This window comes from Salvelinus sp. IW2-2015, unplaced genomic scaffold (assembly GCF_002910315.2).
Source record: "Salvelinus sp. IW2-2015 unplaced genomic scaffold, ASM291031v2 Un_scaffold871, whole genome shotgun sequence".
Lineage (NCBI taxonomy): Eukaryota > Metazoa > Chordata > Actinopteri > Salmoniformes > Salmonidae > Salvelinus > Salvelinus sp. IW2-2015.
Genome location: NW_019942634.1, coordinates 138145 through 160498, shown reverse-complemented (window position 1 = coordinate 160498; position 22354 = coordinate 138145). Strand labels below are relative to the sequence as shown.

At 43.1% G+C, this 22354-nt stretch overlaps 1 protein-coding gene across 1 annotated transcript in view; it reads left to right on the top strand.

Moving 5' to 3' along the window:
• The first annotated feature begins 7390 nt into the window (after nucleotides 1-7390).
• The window catches only part of ngfrb (nerve growth factor receptor b), a 57493-nt gene continuing 42529 nt past the window's right edge, over nucleotides 7391-22354 (top strand). The window contains exon 1 of the mRNA XM_070438384.1: nucleotides 7391-7754. Coding sequence (XP_070294485.1) covers nucleotides 7451-7754 — 304 coding nt within the window. The 5' untranslated portion in view covers nucleotides 7391-7450. The remainder of the gene's footprint in view (nucleotides 7755-22354) is intronic.

The following is a 22354-nucleotide window of genomic DNA, read 5'->3' as shown; positions in this document are numbered from 1 at the left end:
TTTGTTTGATAGCCGGCTAAATCAGGCAGGGACAAAGGGCAATTTGCTGGCGCCTTGGGCATTCCAGGCCATAAGCAATATGAGGCGAACCTTTTGCAGTGCATGCATTATGGTAAATGACTTCTTTCATGAAAATGTCTCACCTTTTAATGCGTTGAAAGAAGTTTTGGGTGCCCCTGGCCCACTCAGGTGGGTAGCAGGACTGTATGGGTACCCACTTACTGATGGCGAGGCCTGTAGCTCAGACAGAAGTCCTGCTAATACAACCTCGATGGAGTCGATGACCCTATCAGAACTCACTCCGTCTCACTATTGTCCAGTCCATCCCGTTATTTTAACTCAACCCCTCATCTATAGGCTAGGTGAAGGTCTCTGTCTTTTCACCCATGGACTAAAACCAACTTTGGCTGCGCTAATTGTTAACAATTAGTTTGTATTTTGTATTACGAGGTGATGCGACATGGGCAAGTTTTTAGTCAAATTTTTGCGAGCATCTCTCCTTCTGGAAGGATTATCCCTTCTCGATGCCAGCTGGCTACTACCACCACAGGGCAGCGTAAGCGAATCCAAAAACCGCTGCGTCCCTGATTCGGAACCTCCCTTTCAAAGGTCGCAGTGACTTGGGCAGAACAAAAGCGTGTAGTATTTTTAGTGTCCAATCCCTCTCGTGTATACCCATTACCATTCTTCCCTACACGCTTCCTTACATGAAATATCCAACCTTGTCATTTTAGTTCTCCAACCTTTAACATAAATTCTGTCCTAACTCTTGTCGCTAGTTCTCCTAACCAAAATGTAAATTCTCCCCATAATTGTCCTTTGTTGTTTCAACCCAACCAGCAACCTACTCTCAGAGCAATACATATAAATAATAATTGTCCTCCAAAATGCATGATAAATTACTTCATCCAATTCGTATGCTATTGTACGAACAGGTAAGATGTATGGTACTATTAAGTCCTGCTAATTCATATGATAATTTGAATACTATAAGTCCTCTAATTCATATGATAATGAACGATCACTATTCAATTCATAACGTAATGTAAAGTAATAAATCATACTAAATGGAGGGTGTCAATTTAAATACKAAATCCTACGAYTTGCCCTGAGACCAGGTTGGCATGATAGGAAAATAATAGGCCAATAAAGGAGTATTATAAAAGAAAAAGCAGTTTGAGACTGTTACTTGGTAGCCTGGTCCCAGATCTGTTTGTGCTATCATGCAACCTACTTGTCACTCATTGTCTTGCCAAACATGTTAGCAMAACTGGGACCAGACTAGTTTCTTGGATCAGAAGCTCCAAAATGAGAATGTTCTACATCTACTAAAACGACGGACCCGTCTCCCATGTAGGATGAGGCCCATATTTAACTTCTTCSCCTGACTTATTGCGTGTCAGACTTGTTCGAGGTCAGGAGGTCCTAGTTGAGTCAGGGGCTGCGTTTCAAATGCCCTGGTTATGGGCCAGTTCCTGTCGGGTTCCCAGAGTCCTCTCTGGCTGCATTTSTGTGTGAATCCCATGGCTGGTCTGGTCCACCCAGTCAAGTCAGCACTACTCTTGCCAGTGTGTGTGTGTGTGTGCGTTGTCTCTGTCTGTGTCTCTGTCTGTATCTCTGTCTGTGTGTGAGCCAGAGAGATATACTGTAGAATCCACAGGGCAGACAGACACACAGACAGGGTCATAAGAGTGTTTTTAGGTTTTAAGGATGAGGAGGACAGGATTGGTCTGCACTTTGTAATTTATTCATGGGTCGTTTCTGGGAAATTATGTACATCTATTTCTGTAAGACCATAATGCAACTCATGACATGAGTTAGGCTACTTTAAGTGGTCATGTTGTTTCTCAGAMAAATAATATCAGGGTTGCGTCCCYAATGGCACCCTACYGGCCCTGGTCAAAAGTAGTTCTCTATATAGGGAATAGGGTGCCATTTGGGATGCAGACCAGGAGTGAGTGCGTCTCTGGTTCTACTTTTCAAATTCKTTTTTTGGTAATATAAACACATGATATAGACTTTAAAGGATTTCAGGGCTTTCCACACATTTGTTTTTGATTCCAAGAACAAGGTATTTCYTTAAGGAAAATATCTTAATTTTTGGGGGTTTGTTGCTTTCTGGTCTGGTTGCATACGAAGTACAACATTTATTTTGTTGAAGTGTGTTGTGCCTGTCTTGTCTGGACTTGAAAGGCATTGAGCCGCAAAGACACAAATTCATCACGGGACTACACAAGTTTAGTGACTCATACAGAAAACGTAAAAAGAAGATAAATAATGTGATGCCTGTCAGATGAATGATTAAATCACATGACTGATTGAAGCTCATCGCATTAGTACATTTTGCTTCAATTTAAAACTCAATTCAAACCATATTTGTTTATATTCACATAATATTGGACTTGAATCAGACATCAAATCAAATCAAATTTGATTTGTCTCATACAACAGGTTTTAYACTTTACCGTGAAATGCTTACTTACGAGCCTTTTCCAAACAAWGCAGAGTTAAAAAGTAAGAAAAATGTGTTAAACATTTAAAAGGTAATAGTAACACAAATAATAAKAAGACTATATACAAGGAGTACCGGTACTGGTAGACATACAGTATAACATACAGTAATGTATGTATAGATACTTATGACTATTAAACTACTATTTCATATGGCCAAAACTTTATGCAAGGGGAATGGAGCACATTGTTCTATCTAAGCCCTAAGACACCTCATCCAACTTAATCAACTTAATTATCAAGTTGAATAAGATAAATTGCTGGGCTTAAACCAAAATGTYCACCACTTTAGGTCCTCAGGACCAGGATTGGGAAATATTACGGATTGTMGGCTTTGAGGCAGCACTTCATTCATCACTTTAAAGCCATTTGTTCCTCCACTTGTCAATCACAGCAAACTCAAAGCATTCCATTTCCTGGAACACATTTTCTTGCCCCATCTCTAGGGAGGAACTCGCCCCAAAGGCATGTACTGATCTAGYATCTGTTTTCCTGACCCCCAAGCTTAACCTTCACCATAATCAGCCCAGGGAAAGCAAACTGGCCCCAGAACAGGTGTTCTTTCCTTTAAAAAAACTAACCTGACTTCACCATTCCTCTGGTCCAGAGATGCTGAACAGCTAACTTGAGTAACAGCAACAGGAAATTTCACATTTCCACAAACTTCAAAGTGTTCCCTTTCAAATGGTATCAAGAATATGCATATCCTTGCTTCAGGATTTGGGTATGTCATTTTAGGTGAAAATTCGAAAAAAAGGGTACGATCCTTAAGAGGTTTAAAGGCCTGTCTCATCCATGTTAATGATCGCATATACTCATGACAATGTTGTGCTCTTTAGGCCATAGACTGTAAAAAATATGGACGAAGCTATCATGACGATTACCCATTGTTTCCTATGAGAATGCTCAGTGGCGCATTTGATAATCAGGAAGTGTCATTTCAGCGTGTCGCCATCTTGCTACATGGAGGAGTTTTTGGAAACATTGSATGCGCAGTTTGAGCTACTCRAGGAAGTGATGTTGCAGGCTAGCTCAGGGCTGCCCCCTCTCATGGAGTATCTCAAGTTGAAGGCCGACCGAGTTARTGCAGGCTGCCATTAGCAACTAAATTATCCTTATAATTTRGTCTGTGTGTGATTTTAAAGTAATCGGTTCCAGGACATACATCTGGTGAAATATAAGTAATTATTGCTACCATAATTGGGTTAAAAAAAATTTTTATATCAACAAATATTGACAACGAAGATCGCCATTTTCCCATTCACTATAATGGGGGATCCTGTTTTCTGGAAACAATGCCTGCAGTACCYCGATCGGCTTTCAACTTGAACTCCTCATTGCGAGGGGGCAGTCGTTCGCCCCTGCTTTAGGCCACCAAACTGCTGTGTCAGTTAACAGTGCAAGACAGACTCAGTGGTTACTTGAGAAGAAAAACTTAACAACAGCCACACACCATTTTGTCTTGGAACGTGGAACTGATCAGGGCTGATCAAGGGCCAACTGAAACATGAGTTCTTGGGAGTGGATAGATAGACAACACAAGATAAAGCAAAGCTAACCCAGCTGTGTGAGAACTTCAAGAAGAGACATCTCGCCAAGCGAAAAACATGTCATACTCACACAAGTATGCACGCAGATACACAGGCACGCACGCACACGCACACACGCACGCACGCACGCACGCACGCACGCACGCACACACACACACACACACACACACATCTCATCCAGTGAAAAACACTCCATCCTAACACACATGCTCATCTATTGCCGGCTGGCCAAAGTCGGAGTCCTTTTATGGGAGTTCAGAACAAACGAATGCACTGAATGCTAGCTCCAGGCTAATGTACCGCTTTAATATTATTATAATGCTGAGCCAGGCAAAGACAGCCTGTACTCCCTCCACTCCACCTCAGCTGCAGGCTAGCTTTATTAATGTATTGACTACTTGAATTATTGATGTGTGGCATTATGATAATGCATTTGAGAGCACTGATGGGGCAGGGGGGATGGCAGAGGGGCTGAGTGGACACATATCTGACACACAGGCAGGCACACGTATACACACACACTTGCATGCACCAACACAATCCAAATAGATGCCACATTTGGCCTCCATTCCCATATACCCAAGCATTATCTTAACAGTCCATTAGGTACAGTGCCGTGCAAAAGTATTCTGACCCCTWGGGTTTCTTCTTTTATTGWGTTGAAACGTGGGATTCAAATTGATTGAATTATCATGTTTTGTCAACAATATACACAATGCTCTGTCATGTCAACGTGGATTTTTTAAAGATTGATAAAAAAAATCCGTAACTAAAATGTAGTAGAAGTATTCAGCCCATTTGTTTAGGCAAGCCTAAATTAGTACAGGAGTGAAATTTGGCTTAACAAATCACATCAAAAGTTACATGGACTCTGTGTGAAATAATAGGGGTTGACATTATGTTTAATTGATTAATCTTCACTCTGTCCCCAAATTCAACTACAAAGATCAGGGAGGTTTTTGAGAGCCTCGTAAAAAAAGGGGAGTGATTAGTAGATGGGCAACAATAGCAAATCAGACGTTAAATATKTCTTTAAGCATGGTCAAGTTAATAATTATGCTTTGCATCCTGTATTAAACCACCCAGACACCTCAAAGACACAGTTGACTTTCTGAATTGAGATGGAGCACAGGAATGAAACTGCTCAGGGGTGTTACCATTAGGTCATTGGTGATTTTAAAACAGCTACAGAGTTCAATGGCTGTGGATGGGCGAGAACTGAGAATGGATCAACAACATTGTAATGACTCCACAATAATGACTTCAATTACAGAATAAAAAGAAGAACACAAATATGGAAAACATGGCAAAGGATTGCACTTTTTGGTCTATGTTTGGGGCAAATCGAACACAACACATCACTGAGTAACTGCCTCCTTATTTTCAAGCATGGTGGTGGCTGTATCATGGCATGGGTATTTTTAAGGATACCAGTAAATGGGAGAGGGATAAGCTAAGGCAAAATCCTAGAGCAYAACRTGTTTCAGACTGCMTTACACCAGACACTGGGAGGGGAATTCACATTTCAGCAGGACAATAATCTACAACACAAGGCCACATCTACACTGGAGTTGCTTACCAAGAAGACGGTGAATGTTCTTAYGTGGCCAAGTTAKAWTTTTTACTTAAATCTGCTTGAAATACTATGGCAAGACTTGATCACCAACATKTTAACAGAGCTTGAAGAATTTAGAAAATAATAATAGGCAAATATTACACAATCCAGGTGTGCAAAGTTCTTAGAGATTTACCCGAGAATACTCACAGCTGTAATTGCTGCCAAAGGTGTTTCTAACATGTATAGACTCGGGGAGCCGAATACTTATGCAACAACTATATATATATATATATATATATATATATATATATATTTATAAAAGTACACATTTCTTCCACTTTGACATTAAAGTATTTTGGGTAGATTATGACAAGAAAATGAACATTAAATCAATTTTATTCCAACTTTGCAACACAATAAAATGGGAAGAAATCCAAAGGGTCTGAATACTTTTGCAAGGCACTATCTATTGAACCATAAAGCAATGGCATCTGGATAATGGTCACTAGCACTGTGACTTGCAGAGCGATAAAGAGACAGAGTGGCATTTCTGCAACACTTCCTTGGATACTGTAGTTGGCAGACACTTCATGACCTTAACGGTTTATCAGGACAGGTTCTCTTTCTCCAAAAATGATGTATTTTTATGTTTATGCAAAATAGCAAAGTTACTATGTACAGTGTCACCTCCCTCTCTTTTCCTTTGGGCTTCTGCAGTATACAGTATGTCCTGGTTGGTGTGCGGATGACGCAGATAGAAAAKACTTGATATGCCATGGGACATTGAGCATACAGACCACAGCATAACTGTCCTTGCACTACACTACACCCCAACACACAACTGTACAGTACATCCTCATTAATTTTCAACATGCTCAATACTTGCCATTTAGTCGAACACAGACACACACACTCAAGAACAAGAACATCACAATGGCTCTTACAAATAGGTCTGTTGCATAATTTAGTGTGTTTTCCGAGTTTTCTATCCAGTTCAACTACAGCTAAACACGCAATATTGATGGGTACCTTTGAAATAATATAGATTCATACAACTTTCTGAATAGACCTCACAAATGTCCAAAATGAAACATTCTTAAAAGAACTCTCCAGCTTGTGCTTGATATCACAGGGGAAAATGTTGTCTTTTTATTCTTTAAAATGTTCAGAAGATTTTTGTTCATTTTTGTTCAGCCTAAGTGGCTTACATCGCCTTTGCTAACACTTATCCCCATTCATGCAGCTGAATATCTACCCACTTGAGTAACATAGTAGGAATTGCCTCAAGGGGCATAGCACCTGGGACTTGAACTATTAACCTTTGGGTCACCAGTTAGATGGATTTCTAAGAACATGCATAATAGTCACCTCTGTCAGACTACAAGACATGTCAGGATGGATTAATGTTCAAAGAAGGTCTTGGGGTTGAAATTGTTTTTCTTATTGATTGTATTCACATGACAAAATGAGGGGGTGGTKGTAGGACGTAACATATSAAATGGATGACGTAGTACACAATTGTGCAATTTTCAGGGACCGGTTTTGGCTCATGAGCACTACTTTCAAAACTACTGGCTGAAATTACTATACAAAACCTCTGGAGCATCACTAGCTTTCCCAACATTCCCAGGTTTTRCAGAAATRCRAGTTGGAAGATTCCCGGAATAAGCAAGAAAACTGGAATCCACCGACAAGGTTTCTGGAAAACCTGTGAAATTTGCCAGAATATTGCAACCCTATATAATMATATTATTTTCTCTATTTTCTCCAAGGCGAGACGTTTGCGGAGAACTTAAGCTACACCGAGCCGTGCCAGCCGTGCACCCGCTGCATGGGCCTTCTCCGCATGCAGACGCCCTGCACCGACTCCAACGATGCCATCTGTGTRTGCGACTACGGCTACTACCTCAACGAGCTGTCCAGCCAGTGTCAGAGCTGCACCAAGTGCCCTGAGGGCCAGGGCATGCTCTACAGCTGTGAACACGACCGCGACACCGTGTGCGAGGAGTGCACCAGAGATACCTTCTCTGACCAAGAGAGTTCGCGGGAGCCCTGCCTGCCCTGCACCATCTGCGACGAGGACGACGAGCTGGAGATCCAGGCCTGCAACTCCATCAGTGACACCGTTTGCCAAGGTAGGAGAGACAGACCTAATGTTACAGAGAGACTGAAATCCAATGTTAATATAGCACGCGGAACTCTGGAAGCAAATAGAGCTAGTGTAAAAAAAACTAGGTTATTTAGAATCCGTAAACCTCAAACACAGGCAGGAGGCAGACAGTCAGAGTTACAGTTCTTTAATATGTATTTTCTCTTTTCGTTTTGAAGGGGATTACAATAAATGAAAACATTTTAATTTATTCTTGGTAGCCCGCTGTGGGTCCGTTCGGCAGTCGCGGTTGTCTCGGTCGTTGCATCTTGGTTCCGCTGGAGAGAGGGGAGAGCTGAAATCAGTAACGTAATCGCAATGAAAACGTAGCAGTACCTCAGTCACACAAGAGCTGCGGTTGACGTCGTTCGATCGTTTAGCTCTTTCCATGCAGGGTCTCATTCGCTTCAGTAGCAGCTCCCCTCTCCCCAGGTAGTGTTGATGGTTTGAGTGAGCCCTGTCATCTGCTCTGTAGCCGGTTTGCTGCAGTGTCGAATCCCCAGCACTGACTGAAGAGCTACCTTTATGCAGGTGGCAGCTTGTTAATGCAATGCTCATCATGTGTGTTGGGCCCCTGGAACCATTTCGGGCAACTACTTGACTCGCTCATTCCCTCATTCACTTAACCAGACAAACACAACAAAAAGGCTTATCAATTTCAAGCAAAATATGTAATATATAAATAGTTTAGGCCTATTTAAATAGAGATAACTGTAAAACAAACCACACATGTGGACTAAATAAATYAAGCACAAATCAGGAAAAGGGAGAAAACAACACACAAAGCCATGGCACACATATGACTAGCTCACACATCTAGTAGCTTGCAATGTCAAGGTAGGAGAGACGGAGAGCTAACACTACTGTACGTCAGCTACCTAATGTTACCGGGATGTATTGTAATATGGGGAGATCGGGAAGCAATTAGAGTTAGTTCACACACCGAGTGAGAGACCAAAACAGAGGCCACACGCAGGCAGGCGCACGCACGTGCACACACACACACACACACACACACACACACACACACACACACACACACACACACACACACACACACACACACACACACACAACACACACACACACACACACACACACACACACACACACACACACACACACACACACAACACACACACACACACACAACCACAGTACACTCGGTTCACATCCAGCACATACTTTTCTTGACATTCAGAGATGAGTTGGAGCCATTGTATTGTGTTGTCAATCAATGATGCATATTGTATAAAGAACCATCATCCACAGTGCTAACCCTAACCCTGCACTATATCAGCCCTATATGACTCTATCAGATAATATCTCTATCTCCCTCACCACAATATGGGCATTGTTGGGCTAGAGATGTAACTACCACTCCATACTCGTCTCAATGTCCACATAGACTCATCCCAAACAAAGACCACAAAGACCACCCTCTGTGTCTCCTGGGGCCACTTGAAAGGTCACGATCACTATTGGCTCGGAATTACTTTTATATCATTTCACCCCGTGGCCATCGCAGTCCTCCGAAACCTGGAATTCCCCATGATCAGCATCACRGCAGATTTCAATGTCTTCATGCTTCCTCCCTGGATTAAATCGATGCTTTATGTGAGCTTATTATAAAGGGAGTCTATTGAACAGTCATGGAAAGGCCTTTAGGGAGGCTGGGGGATGTGATGGCGTTATTTCGGTAGCGTACTGCAGACGGAAGGAGACCAGGACTAAAGGAAGTCTTTTGTSCTCTCCCATGATCCCTTTTTGGTGCGACCGGCTCTTTGATGGCCCAAGAGGCATGCTGGGCTATTTGAGGGACCTACAGAAGATGAGTGAACCCGTTACACTTGTGGGGATTGGCCTGTATGGATAGTGCTAGATTAAAATGTMTCTTACAGAAGAAATACGAAAAGCATGGTAGCAATTGAAAGGAGATTATGGGAAAATTATTAGACTCAAGGTGAGGACACAACAGTTCACCTGACWCAAGACTGAATCCAAACATTAGACGTTTGATTATATGTGCATTTTATATTGACTGTACTTTTCGCCGCATTTGTTGATAACGAAATCTGAAAAAATAGTCTGGATACATTCAGTAACATGATAAGACTATTCCTGGAAAATGTGGGSTAGGCGCAACAAAGGGTTTGAGTGAGAGGACTAACTGCCGTCTCCAAGTGGCCACACCAAAGTGTGCYGACTTCCTACGTCATTTCAATGCACTTTCATGGCTCTAACTATAAGGTGCCTTTTTGAGCTCTCCTAGCCGTGTCGTTGAGGAACTAGGGCAGGCACACTTGTTTTGTTTGGAACACAGCCCCGCATCCCCGCAATCACACAATTACTTTTGTTGTTTATCCAAAAACGGCCCATTATAAATCGKAATCTGGGTCAGGTGGGCATCATTTGAAAGCMTGTTCTATTGCCAACATYAATAGCTAAATTATAAAATATGATCTTAGTGTTAGGCTTTCACAATGCAATTCAGAGAAACAGAATGYGCCTATGMTTGTKTATTGTTAAAATTCATTCTGTTCAGAATAAACCAGGGTATGAAGCCATGTCGTCTTGTAACTKTACATCAAACATAGTGATCATAAACGTTGACAGTGTATATGACATGCGTTTTATTATAGGAAAATGTGAAGTGCTCATTTAGACTCTRGGGTGTTTGGCTTGCTTGTAGGACATCAAAGCTGTATTTATTATAATCGTCAARGTCTCATCTTTCAAAATACATAGAGTCCTAATTTACAGCAGTTCCCTCACTCAGACAGCWAAACATTTGCAAAAGTTTCCCTATTTGCTGGAGTGATGGGGGCAACTTCTTGTACCGTGCGGTGCTTAACTTCAGAACGGCTGTCAGTCAAAACCCGTACAGCGCTGTGAAACGCATGGTCTGAGCTCTGACGTCATTTATAGCATGATACTGTACAGCCACTCCGTTCCAATMTAGGTGCTTATCAATGTCTAAATCTGCTATTTTTTTATTGTATTAGTTTGAAATTGATATATAGTTATGCTTGAGTTTGRGTAAGAGGAAGCTATATCAGCATGTACAGTTGAATAATGTTACATAAACCTCGGGAGTCAGGAAGCAGGTGCAGAATATGAGTTTAATAATGATAAATATAAATGAAGAAAACATGAGAAGCGTACAGAATGTGAATGAAAGCAATACTACCTCGTGACTGATTTATACTGAGGGCTAAATAAAGGGAGAGAAATCAAGGAAATAATGATGTCCAGGTGTGCGTAATAATGGGGAGCAGGTGTGCGTAATGATGGTTGCCAGGGTCGGGGGTTAGTAGACCGGCGACGTTGAGCAGGAGTAGGCGTGACAGTAAATGGCAGAATTTAGAGAATCTGTCAACAACAACCAAAATAGTAGCAAAACCATCAGAAAGGGGGAGATCAGTGACGAAGTCTGTGGACAGATGGGTCCAAGSCCGCTGAGGCACGGGAAGGGGAAGGAGTTTCCCTGCTGGAGCGTGCCGGGGAGATTTGGTTTGAGCACATACGGAGCAGGAGTAGCAGGCGTAGCGGGCGACCTCCCGCGTCAAGGTGGGCCACCAGTACTTAGTGAAGAGAGATTAAATGGTACGGGTAATATCTGGGTGTCCAGAGGCGAGGGTTGTGTGTACCCAGGTCAACAGCCGATTCCTTACCCCCGTAGGGATGTAGGTGRYCTCCGGAGGGCAGGTAGCAGGCGCATGTTCCCTCTGCAGAGCCTGGCAGATATCCACGTCTACGTTCCAAAGCACGTGAGCAACGATTCGAGAGGGTGGAATGATGGGCGCACTCAGGATCGGTACCTATCCCGAGTCATGTAGACGGGACAGGGCATCGGCTTTGATGTTCTTAAAACCTGGGCGATATGACAGTGTGAAGTTGAATCTAGTGAAGAAAAGGGCCCACCTTGCTTGGTGCGGGTTCAGCCGCCTTGCCGTCCATATGTACTCCAGGTGGTCGGTGAGATTGAGGAATGGCTCCTTGTCGCCRTCCAAGGAGCTRCTGGTAGCCGACGTCATAGWTCCTCTCTGCAGGAGACAGTTTCTTTAAGAACTATGCACATGGTTACAATTTCTGTGGGTTACCTTGGCGTTGGGACAGGATGGCTCCCATGCCRACTTRTGAGGCYTCCACATCCATCACGAAGGGCATCATGGGATCTGGGGTTTTTGGGCAACGGGGRGGAGGTGAAACACTTCTCCGCTTTAACATAAAGGCGGTTATCCAGGAGGCGTCTCAGGACTACTCAGACYTGAGCGATGTGATCCTCCAAGGTGGCCGAGTAGACCATGATGTCGTCGATATACACGACCACCTGGGGCCCGATCATGTCCCGGACCACCTCGTTCACGAATGCCTGAAACACTGACAGAGCATTGGCTAATCCATAAGGCATCACCAAGTACACGTYGTGCCCAGACGTTGTGCTGAAGGCCGTTTTCCACTCATCCCCCTCCCGGATGTGGATCAGATTGTAGGCACTCCGCAGGTCCAGCTTCGTAAAAAAAACAGGCCCTATGGAACTATTCGATGGCAGCCGGTACCAACGGGAGAGGGTAGCGGTACTTAGTGGTGATGGAATTGAGACCTCTGTTAGRGATGCAGGGACGCAGACCCCCATCATCCTTGGTCACGAAGAAGAAGCCTGCRGACGCAGGAGATGTGGATGAGTGGACAAAACCCTGTTGGAGAGCCTCCTGGATGTACTCCTCCATGGCCTCGATCTCAGCCACCAACAGAGGGTAGACGCGGCTGTGCGATGGCGCAGAACATTCTAGCAGGTCGATGGCACAGTCCCAGAGGCAATGAGGAGGGAGACAGGTGGCTTGGGTCTTGGAGAACACCTCCCAGAGATCCTGGTAAACCTCCGGGATGTCGGGCTRGAGGGCAACCACAGGACTCTCAACCGACTTGAAACATCAGGGCAKGGGAAAGCAGGTCCTCCGACATCCGGGTGCCCAGTCTAATTTCCATCCTTAACCAGGAGATGGTGGGGTCATGACGTTGGAGCCACYGGAGGCCGAGGATAACTTTGTTCACTGGTGCGGTGATGATGAGGAAGGGAAGGCTCTCCTGGTGTATGGATCCCACGGTGAAGGTGAGTGGTGCTGTGACGWGTGTGATAATGCCTGATCCCACAGGTCGATTATCCAGGGAATGGACTGGAAGAGGAGAGCGGGTATGAGGAGATATTCATGGAGGAGACGASGGCCTGGTCGATGAAATTCCCTGCGGCACCAGAATCCACTATAGAGGTAAAAACAASACATGAGTAACAGCCAACCAGTGAAATGGAAACCAGGAACGGTTTGGTGGAAACCATATCTCCATTGGTTCAGGCTCTGCCTCAGGACGGCCTAAGGAGGGAGGCGAGTGGCGAGGTGGGCTCAAACAAACACTCAATATTTGAAAGTAAATAAATACTCTGTGAACCCACGTCCTATATGAACATGATTCAGAGTCTGATGTAATTCTGCAGTCTGCAGATGGCTTATACAGTAGTGCACTTACCAGTAGCATCTTAATCTAGATTTTCATTCCAGGCATGAAGTTTCACAGACCACTGTTTTGTGTTTCGTCCTCATCATCATATATTACTCTTGAATCTAACCTAATCATGTACTCTTACTATCTGATCTAATCGTTTTAAGGAGCACATGATTCATCATTACTTCTCAATCTGTATCCCTGCCAGATGTCCTTATCCATTAAGGATGTGGAGTGAGTTGATGCAGCCTTAAGGCTATAGAGTTGATGCAGCCTTAAGGCTATATACTGCCAGAACCTAGTTAGCAGGGTGGAGAGAGAGAGACATAGAGTGAGTGAGAGAAAGAGAGACCGAGAGAGCGAAAAAGAGAGAGAGAAGAGAGAGTGAGAGAGTAGGAAGGGGGAGACACTGCTTCTTGTTGTAACTCAAGCGGTGAGAGAGATCAGTGCATTTAAAAATAGAAGGCATCAGAAAAGTCATTGTGTCCGTCCATTGACATTTACACTGTATCCAATTCATTATTTGTATGTCTTGCGAAGTATATTTTTGTCGGCCATTGGGATGATTCGGCATTCTAGCCAGCTCATGAAAGTGTAGGGAGTTGAAAAAAGATCTGCGATGGTTGAGAAATGGTTGTGTTGACCTTAGTTCCGCCAATAGCTGCTGTGAAAATCCAATTTCCCCCTCATTACCAAAGGGATTACTGTTAGTGTTATATCGAAGATTTGAGAAGGAATACTCTCACCAGTCCTCTCCTTAGAACACAATGATGATCATATAGAACATACTCTGAGTGTGTCACAAATGGCATCATATTCCCTATACTGTACAGTGCACTTCTTTTGACCAGGGCCCAATGGGTGGGTTTTCCTGTGGGTCCTGCTTTTTGTTTCACATCCATGGGCTTATTAACACTAAAGATAACAATGACATTATTAATAATATATATATCTTTTTTTAACAATGGCAACACTAGCTATTCTATCTTGGAATTTGAGAGGCCTAAACTGTCCTATTAAACGTTCCAGCTGCATTGATCTTCTAGCAAGAAACCATATTGATATAGCAACGCTCCAAGCAACACACCTGCTCCAAAAGGATTCACATAGAATAGAGAACCAMTTGTACAAACTGGCTGATTTTTCATCAACCCCAAACAAATCTAAAGGTGTGATCCTAACGATACATAAGAAACTCAAAATGCACATGTTGGGTAAAGGTGAAGACCAAGAATGCAAAGTCTCTTTCTTTAAATGGAAAGAAAATTGCCTTTATTAATGTGCATGCTACAAATTCATATGATGATGATGTTTTTTTATTCTCTGAACAGCATATTGTTAGGATTAACTGAATTCCATCTMGTTATTGGGACAGTCATGAAAGCCATTTTTGGACATAGTAAGACTAACTTCAATCCACACGCAACCAAGGCTCTCTAGCATATACTCTTTGATTACAACCTCATTGATGCCTGGCATCCTTCTCATAATCCTGAAGCAAAAGAGTACAGTTATTCAAGCAGGCGTAAATCATTCTCACAAATCGATTTCATACTATTATCTACTCCTCTATTTTCTTTAATTAAGAAAATAGAAATTAGACAGAAGAGCTTGTCGCCCACCATGCTTACTACTGCCAAACATCACATTTCCGAATCTGCTAAAAGATCCACAAGATGGATTTCTGCGATCAATTTGAAATTGAAATAAATGAATTCATAATGATCAATACAAATTCAGTCGGACCCCTGGATTCTATGGGATGCCACCGAAGGTTTTACAAAGAAATAATGCATTTTCATTTGCATCTGGGTTGAATAAATCACTATTAGAGAAGATATCACCTCGCTGGGAGCCCAAATCTCTCTCAATGAACTCAATAGAGCATTGGATATCATGAATAAAGGCAAATCACCTGGATGGGARGGTTTTCCTCCTGAGGTATATTTAAAATGTTGGAATCAATTAGGTCCACTATTGCTTTAAATAATMAYTACKGCTGTTCACAAAGGTTCATTTGGGAGAGATGTGAATACAGCACTAATTTCGCCCCCCCAAAAAAGTTAAGATGCCACCCAGTGTTCTCACTATCGTCCCCTATCTTTGATAAACACAGATATTAAACTGTTTTCTAAAATACTGTCATCCCGTCTCGAGAACTTACGTACCCAAATTGGTCCTCATGGACTAAAGCAGGTTTGTTAAAAAGCGTTTATCCTCGGATAACCTCTGTCGACTTTTACATATCTTCGATGCTTCATCAGAAACAACAGCTCCTTGGGKTGTATTGTCTCTCGATGCAGAAAAAGACTAGAATGGTCATATCTATGGTGTGTCTTGGAACCGATGGGAATTGCCTCCATTTTCATTAATATGGTTAAAATACTATATTCCAATCCCTCATCCATAGTTATAACAGGCAATATCTGCTCTGCTCCATTGAAAATGACTAGAAGCCTCAGACAAGGCAATCCAATTTCGCTTTTGCTATTCTTATTATCCATGGAACCCCTGGCCTAGGCAATCTGTCAATCGAAGGAAATAACATACATTTCCATAAAATCTACTGATCACTTCATCTCATTATATGCAGACAATATTTTACTACCTTATATCTAGACATTGTATCTCTATCGCTCCCAAACGCATTGAAGATCATAGACACATTTAGCTTAATCTAAAGCCCTACAGTACTGCCACTCAAGACCCCYATGGAGGACTCCATCTCTACTTATGGAATCCCAATTGTTTCCCTTTTTAAATAMTTGGGAGTAGATATATTTCCTTCCCTATGGTAAAACCATTGCCAGAAACTTTAACAGAACYCTCAGATCAATTAAATCCAACCTCAGCAGATGGAATAACATCCTAGTTATTAACCAGTAACCAGCAGAATATCTATTATCAAAAGGAATATATTGRCACAGCTGAATTTCTGTAGAGGTGGGAGGCATACTTTCTTCAAAGGGGGGATGGAAGAACGCATCCAAAAGTAAGTTTGTTCTGAAGTGTCTGTCCTATATCTGAGAGATATAAAGCAGTGCACGATGTAGGGACTAAGGTGCCATTTGAGACGCACCCTCCTTGATGCTAGTCCCTTGTAAGTGGAGTTGACGACCAGTAGCGTCTCAAGTGAAATGATGATGGTTATCTAAAGGAAAGTGCAATATGCCTTCGACTCTGATCCATGCCAGTGAGGCCACCGTGTAGAGGTCAAACTTCGTAAGCCATGGGAGGCTATCATATCATGTGACAGAGGTCTGTTTGGGAGGTTAGAGTGGTTCAGAACCTCCCCAAGGGACATGACTGAGATGGAGAAAACYACAAAGGGTTAATCCCAAAAATTCCTGCCGGGTTCAAATTGCTCCAACGTTGAAGTCGATCAATGAAAACAGCCTAGTTAACCATAACCAAGCCTCAGTCAGAGCGACATCTTCGGTGTGCTCGTAAATCAACTTGGACAAAGTGATGTTACTGTGGAGTGTATGTGATTKATCCTCAATGGAATGCCGGTGCTGTACAATGCTCCGGGGTGAAGTTTCCCCTAGGTAGKTCTAGAATCAGATTCTCCTCCCCCAATCTTAATCTCAACCATTACRGGGGAAAATGCAAAACTGATCAGCGTCTAGAGGCAACTTCACTGTACACCCTGTACAAAGGAAGATGGGGCCGTGAAAGTGCTGTGTAATATGGCTAATAACAGGATCGGTTTACAGGGTGACAGATGTGTTTGTCTGTTGAGCCCTGAGGGTTATTGTTACATGCACACACTGTGTGTGTGTGTGTGCATATGGTCATGTAGCACACGTGTGCTCACATACTGTACATGTGCGAATATGTGTGTGTGTTCTATACAATAGCTAAAACAGGTTGGTAAGCTAGCCTTATTGTAGCAGCTTTCTCTTGGACCATGACTGGGTAAGCAGTCCTAAAGGTCCTCGTGTCCAGTTCTTATCAATTTGAAGCACTGGCTGAGTACCTCAAGGATAGTGGGGAAGAGGAGGACACTATCCATGGCCTCCCTCCCTCCTTAGGATTATACCCCAGACACGCTGCACATGTTCTGGGCTGGCCCCTAACCCAWGGCTGGGGCACCTGGATGTATGGCCTCAGGGCCAAGGGTAGTGGAGAGGTTGACGACAAACACACGCACACGTATATTAACATAGGTTCATAAACAGTGGTGTAGTGGAGGCTAAACGCACATACCCACCTTTTTTGGGGGGGGGAGCAAGCGTTTACCCACCTTTTGCGCAAAAATGTATTGAAAGTTTTGGGAGTGATACAGTACTTTACTTACTGTGAACAGCGGTCATTATTTACCCACCTATATTTTTTACCACTACACGCACGCACGCACGCACGCACGCACGCACGCACGCACACACACACACACACACACACACACACACACACACACACACACACACGTTGAGGTTCATGGGCTGACTTATTGGACATGACAGAGCATTGTACACAAGGTCAGGTGGGGATCAGAGGAGAGGGAATGGAGGAAGCATCGGGCCAAGTGCATTCTGTTATTGGTTGGGTAGGTGGGGGAGTAGGGGGGTGGGCTAAGGCTGTTTCCTTCCTGTGTTTGGTTGACATTAACGATTGACAGACTGCCCTCAACAAATCGGGAAAAGGAGTGATCAACTAACCAGCACCATATACCAATTTTTMGTGGAAACCGGGTTACAGAGATTTACKGAGACTTGCTGCCCAAACCCACTCCCGTTTTCKAGGATAAATAACTGCSAGAAACTGGTCAATTATAATCAATTATTGATATGAACAGCATGACGTGAAATTGAACTGTTAAATTATATTCAATGTCTAATTCTGGCTTCTCTATAGCCTTCTTTGCTCTGCTATCTGATCAATAATGACCAATAATCATGGCTCAGTGTATGCTGTTGTAATAGCCTATCGCATTTACTATATTGGTTATGCATATTGTTTATGCTGAAACTGTATACACAACCTTGAAATACAGTTAGTGGGCCTACGGTAAAGTAATGCCACTGWGGCAGAATGCAAATATGCAYGCGCAGAATAAAATGTAGSCTACAGGCAGTTCGASAAGTGGYTTGATCCGACATGCAGGCCTACACCCCCAGCACTTGTGAGGCAAGAGGGGGCTTCAGCAAGTGCAGAGGGGYCTTCAGCAAGTGCAGAGGGGWCTTCAGCAAGTGCAGAGGGCSSTGTAGCAGCCAAACGTCCTAGAATGATGCAGTCTGACCTCAAGCTGACGCAAGCGCGGAATTCAATTCTAGCCGAAATGGCTGCGAGCGACGGATTCTCCTACCATGCCATTGCAAACAGCATTGTGCTTCACACAATCTACCTCACTTTCTCCAATGTGGTGCTCAGCTCCCCTCTCAGCTCACACTGGGGTGTCTTTTTCTTCACACTATCCATCTTCTTCAGCATCAACACAAACTTTGTGTAGCCAAAAGGCTCACGTTTCATTTATTRTATGCTGCGGCRATATTTGGATCTTAATTATTKTTTTGTTGCTCAGAATTTTCCTGSAGGAAATGCAAACTTGTAGTGTATTGGAGGTTTTAAAAGGCTTGCAAAGTTTGTAATTTCGACGTAAAAATTTCCCACTTGATTTGCCTTAACAAAATAATATATCAATCCCTAAAAAAATGCCAATTAATTATAATCCACATAATAATTCAAATTGCTTGAAGCAAACTGTCTCAGATTAAGATGCTACGTATGTAGGCTAGCCTATGTGTTTTGACCAACATATTATTTTGTGAAAAGCCAGATTTATTCGAATGAGAGAGAGAGAGAGAGAGAGAAAGAAAGAGAGAGAACGAGAGAGATATTTTATGTTCCATAGAATTACCACATAATAAGCTGCGGCAACTGGTGAGACCCTCACCCGGGCCTAATAACTTGAGACTATTTTGTCTGTCTGCCTCTACATCTGTCTGTCCGTCCATCCGTTTGTCTTTGTAAAGTGTGCCATTGTAAGGCCATAGCGCGGGCTCCCCTCTTTGAGTCCACTTTTGGCTTCTATGGCCTTGCATCAGTTCTATTGACTTGGGCTATATGGCCACAGTTGACCTTCTCTCCTTAACCCCATTGCTCTCTGTTCAGCACAATACAAGCCTTGTGCCGATGAAGGGAGTTTTAAGTCTCCAAATTCCACGCATGTAGATGCAAAGAATTGTCTCCTTGTGTTCAGGACTCATAACAAATAACGAATGGAGCAGTGTGGCCGTTTTCTGGAATGTTCTGTAAATTCAGCCCTTCGACATTCCAAGAAGAATTCTTGGAGTTTCTTTTTTAATTGCAGCGTTGTGTTTCGGTCCAGGGATGACCGCAACACTTGTGCCGGGGCTCGTGCCGCTTCCATTCATGGCCAATTTTCCAGTTTTATAGCCAAGTCCCTGTGATAGATGGATGATGTGCTGGAAGCTTGTATGTAGGCTTGCTTGTAGCATGGCCAACCCTTCCCAACGGTCATTTTTTATCAGCTATATGCTATAGTTATCAGATATCTGCATTGAGCATGGCATAAATGCAACATGCAACAATTTCAACGATTTTACAGTTKATATAAGGAAATCAGTCAAGTGAAATACATTCATTAGGTCCTAATATATGGATTTCACATGACTGGGAATGCAGATACCTTACAAAAAAAGAAAGGGGCYTGGATCAGAAAACCAGTCAGTATCTTCTGTGACCACCATTTGCCTCATGCAGCGRGACACATCTCCTCTGTCAAAGCTATATATTCAAGTTATATGAACTCTTGTCTTTATTTGTAGTTATTTATCAGTAATGAATGTTGGTCCTTGGTCCCCTGAATCTTCTCCAGCAGTCCACATCTAATTGMGAGAAAAGGCTCTTAGTTTTCTTCTGTTTTCCCCCAGCAGGTTATTAAGGAACACATTTTATGAACGATGTATACCAATACCTTTGTTCAATAGCACATGCCTGACTTTTTAGACCTTATTCCTCAATTTGATCATTTGGGTGAAAGGAGGAGCAGAGGTTGCAGATGAAAACAATAAGGGAAAGACAGGTAGAGGAGGGAGTGACAGCGAAGAGAGAGGAAGAGAGACAGAGGGGGGTGGTGCAGAAGCAGAGCGAAGGGAGAGAGGCTAAAAGGGGAGAGACGGAAGAGAGGATAGGAGAAAGGGGAACAGATGCTGAGAAGAGTGTCCCGGTCGATAAAAGCGATGGAGTTACTCCTCTGCACTCTCAGGTTTCGGCGGGTGACCTCTAGCAGTGCCTATCACATTCTGCCGCAGAGCAGACACACACACACAGGCGCGAATATGTACACGTGCAAGCACGCACGCACACACACACTCAGCAACACCTGTGCACAAGTCCATCCGCACATGAATAAACACAGGGGTGTGTGCACAGATAAATGAGAAAGGTCAAGGGGAGCGAGAGAGAGAGAGAGAAAGAAAAAGAGAGAGCCAAGTAAGAGCTAGCCATATAGCCAGAGAGAAAGAAAGATCAGGTGAGGAGAGAGGAAGCAACAGCAACGGTTTGTTGTGAAGTCCTTCATAAGCAAGCCGTATAATATTTGTATTGGCAGAAATTACGTCATTACATGCGGAAGTACATTTTTTGTCACTGAGTCTGAGCAATGAATGAATYTCACAATTTCTGAAATACTTTTTAAGCAACTGTTAAGTTACTTAACTGGATTCTAGGACAGGACTGGGCTTGTGGTGGGCAACGTTACAGTTTTGGCACCACTCAAGCGTAATGACATGTAATAAAAACARGGTTGTGTCGGAAACCCCTCTTTTCTCCAGCCCTGAAACCATAACCCTACACTGTGGAGTCTGTAAAAGACTAGGAACACTGTTGACTACAGTATTCAAGAGGTTGGAATGCAGAATGGTCAGGGCTTTTTCAGGTGTGGCCAGCTACTGAAATATATACACACACACACATTTATGAGTGCCTAGTGAAAGTCTACCCACCCCTTGCAGTCTTGACATGTTGCTGCCTTCAAATGTTATCTTAAAATTGATTAAACTGGATTTTTGTATTTATTTTTTCAAAGCCAGCATTCTTCTTTCACTGTGCAGGGAGAGATTATAAGGACACACCTGATTCCCAAATTGATAACGTTTATTGCGCATGGAGAGTCGCGTGGAGACGAACAGATTTGGTTCCGTCGGTTCAGTTCAGTCAGTCATCCTGAAGAGCCCTTCCCATCTAGCTAGTTTTAAATGCTTGTGGCTAGAAAACATCAGCGAGAATTTGAAACTTGCCTGCCGAAGTTGGGACTCTGGGAGTGTTCAGAATCATTTGTTTTTATCTGAGTAATGTTTATTATAACTACCAATCAAAAGTTTTAGAACACCTACTCATCCAGGTTTTTTCTTTATTTTTTACTATTTTTTTAATTGAAGATATAGTGAAGACATGAAAACTATGAAATAACACATATGATCATGTAGTAACCAAAAAAGTGGAAAAATCAAAATATATTTGAGATTCTTCAAAAAGCCACCCTTTGCCTTGATGAGCTTTGCACACTCTTGGCATTCTCTCAACCAGCTTCACCTGGAATGCTTTTCCAATAGTCTTGAAGAGTTCCCACATATGCTGAGCACTTGTTGGCTGCTTTTCCTTCACTCTGTGGTCCAACTCATCCCAAACCATCTCAATTTGGTTGAGGTCGGGGGATTGTGGAGGCCACAGCCTGGAGTGTGTGTGTGTCATTGTCTAAATAAATACAGACAGTGTCACCAGCACAGCACCCCCACACCATGACACTCTCCTTCCATCCTCCACGGTGAGAAATACACATGCGGCGATCATCCGTTCACCCACACGCGTCTCACAAAGACATGGCGGTTGGAACCCAAAATCTCAAATTTGGACTCCAGACCAAAGGACAAATTTCCACCGGTTCTAATGTCCATTGCTCATGTTTCTTGGCGAAGCAAGTCTCTTCTCTTTATTGGTGTCCTTTAGTATGGTTTCTTTTCAGCAATACGACCATGAAGGCGGATTCACCAGTCTCCTCTGAACAGTTGATGTTGAGATGTGTCTGTTACTTGAACTCTTTGAAGCATTTATTGG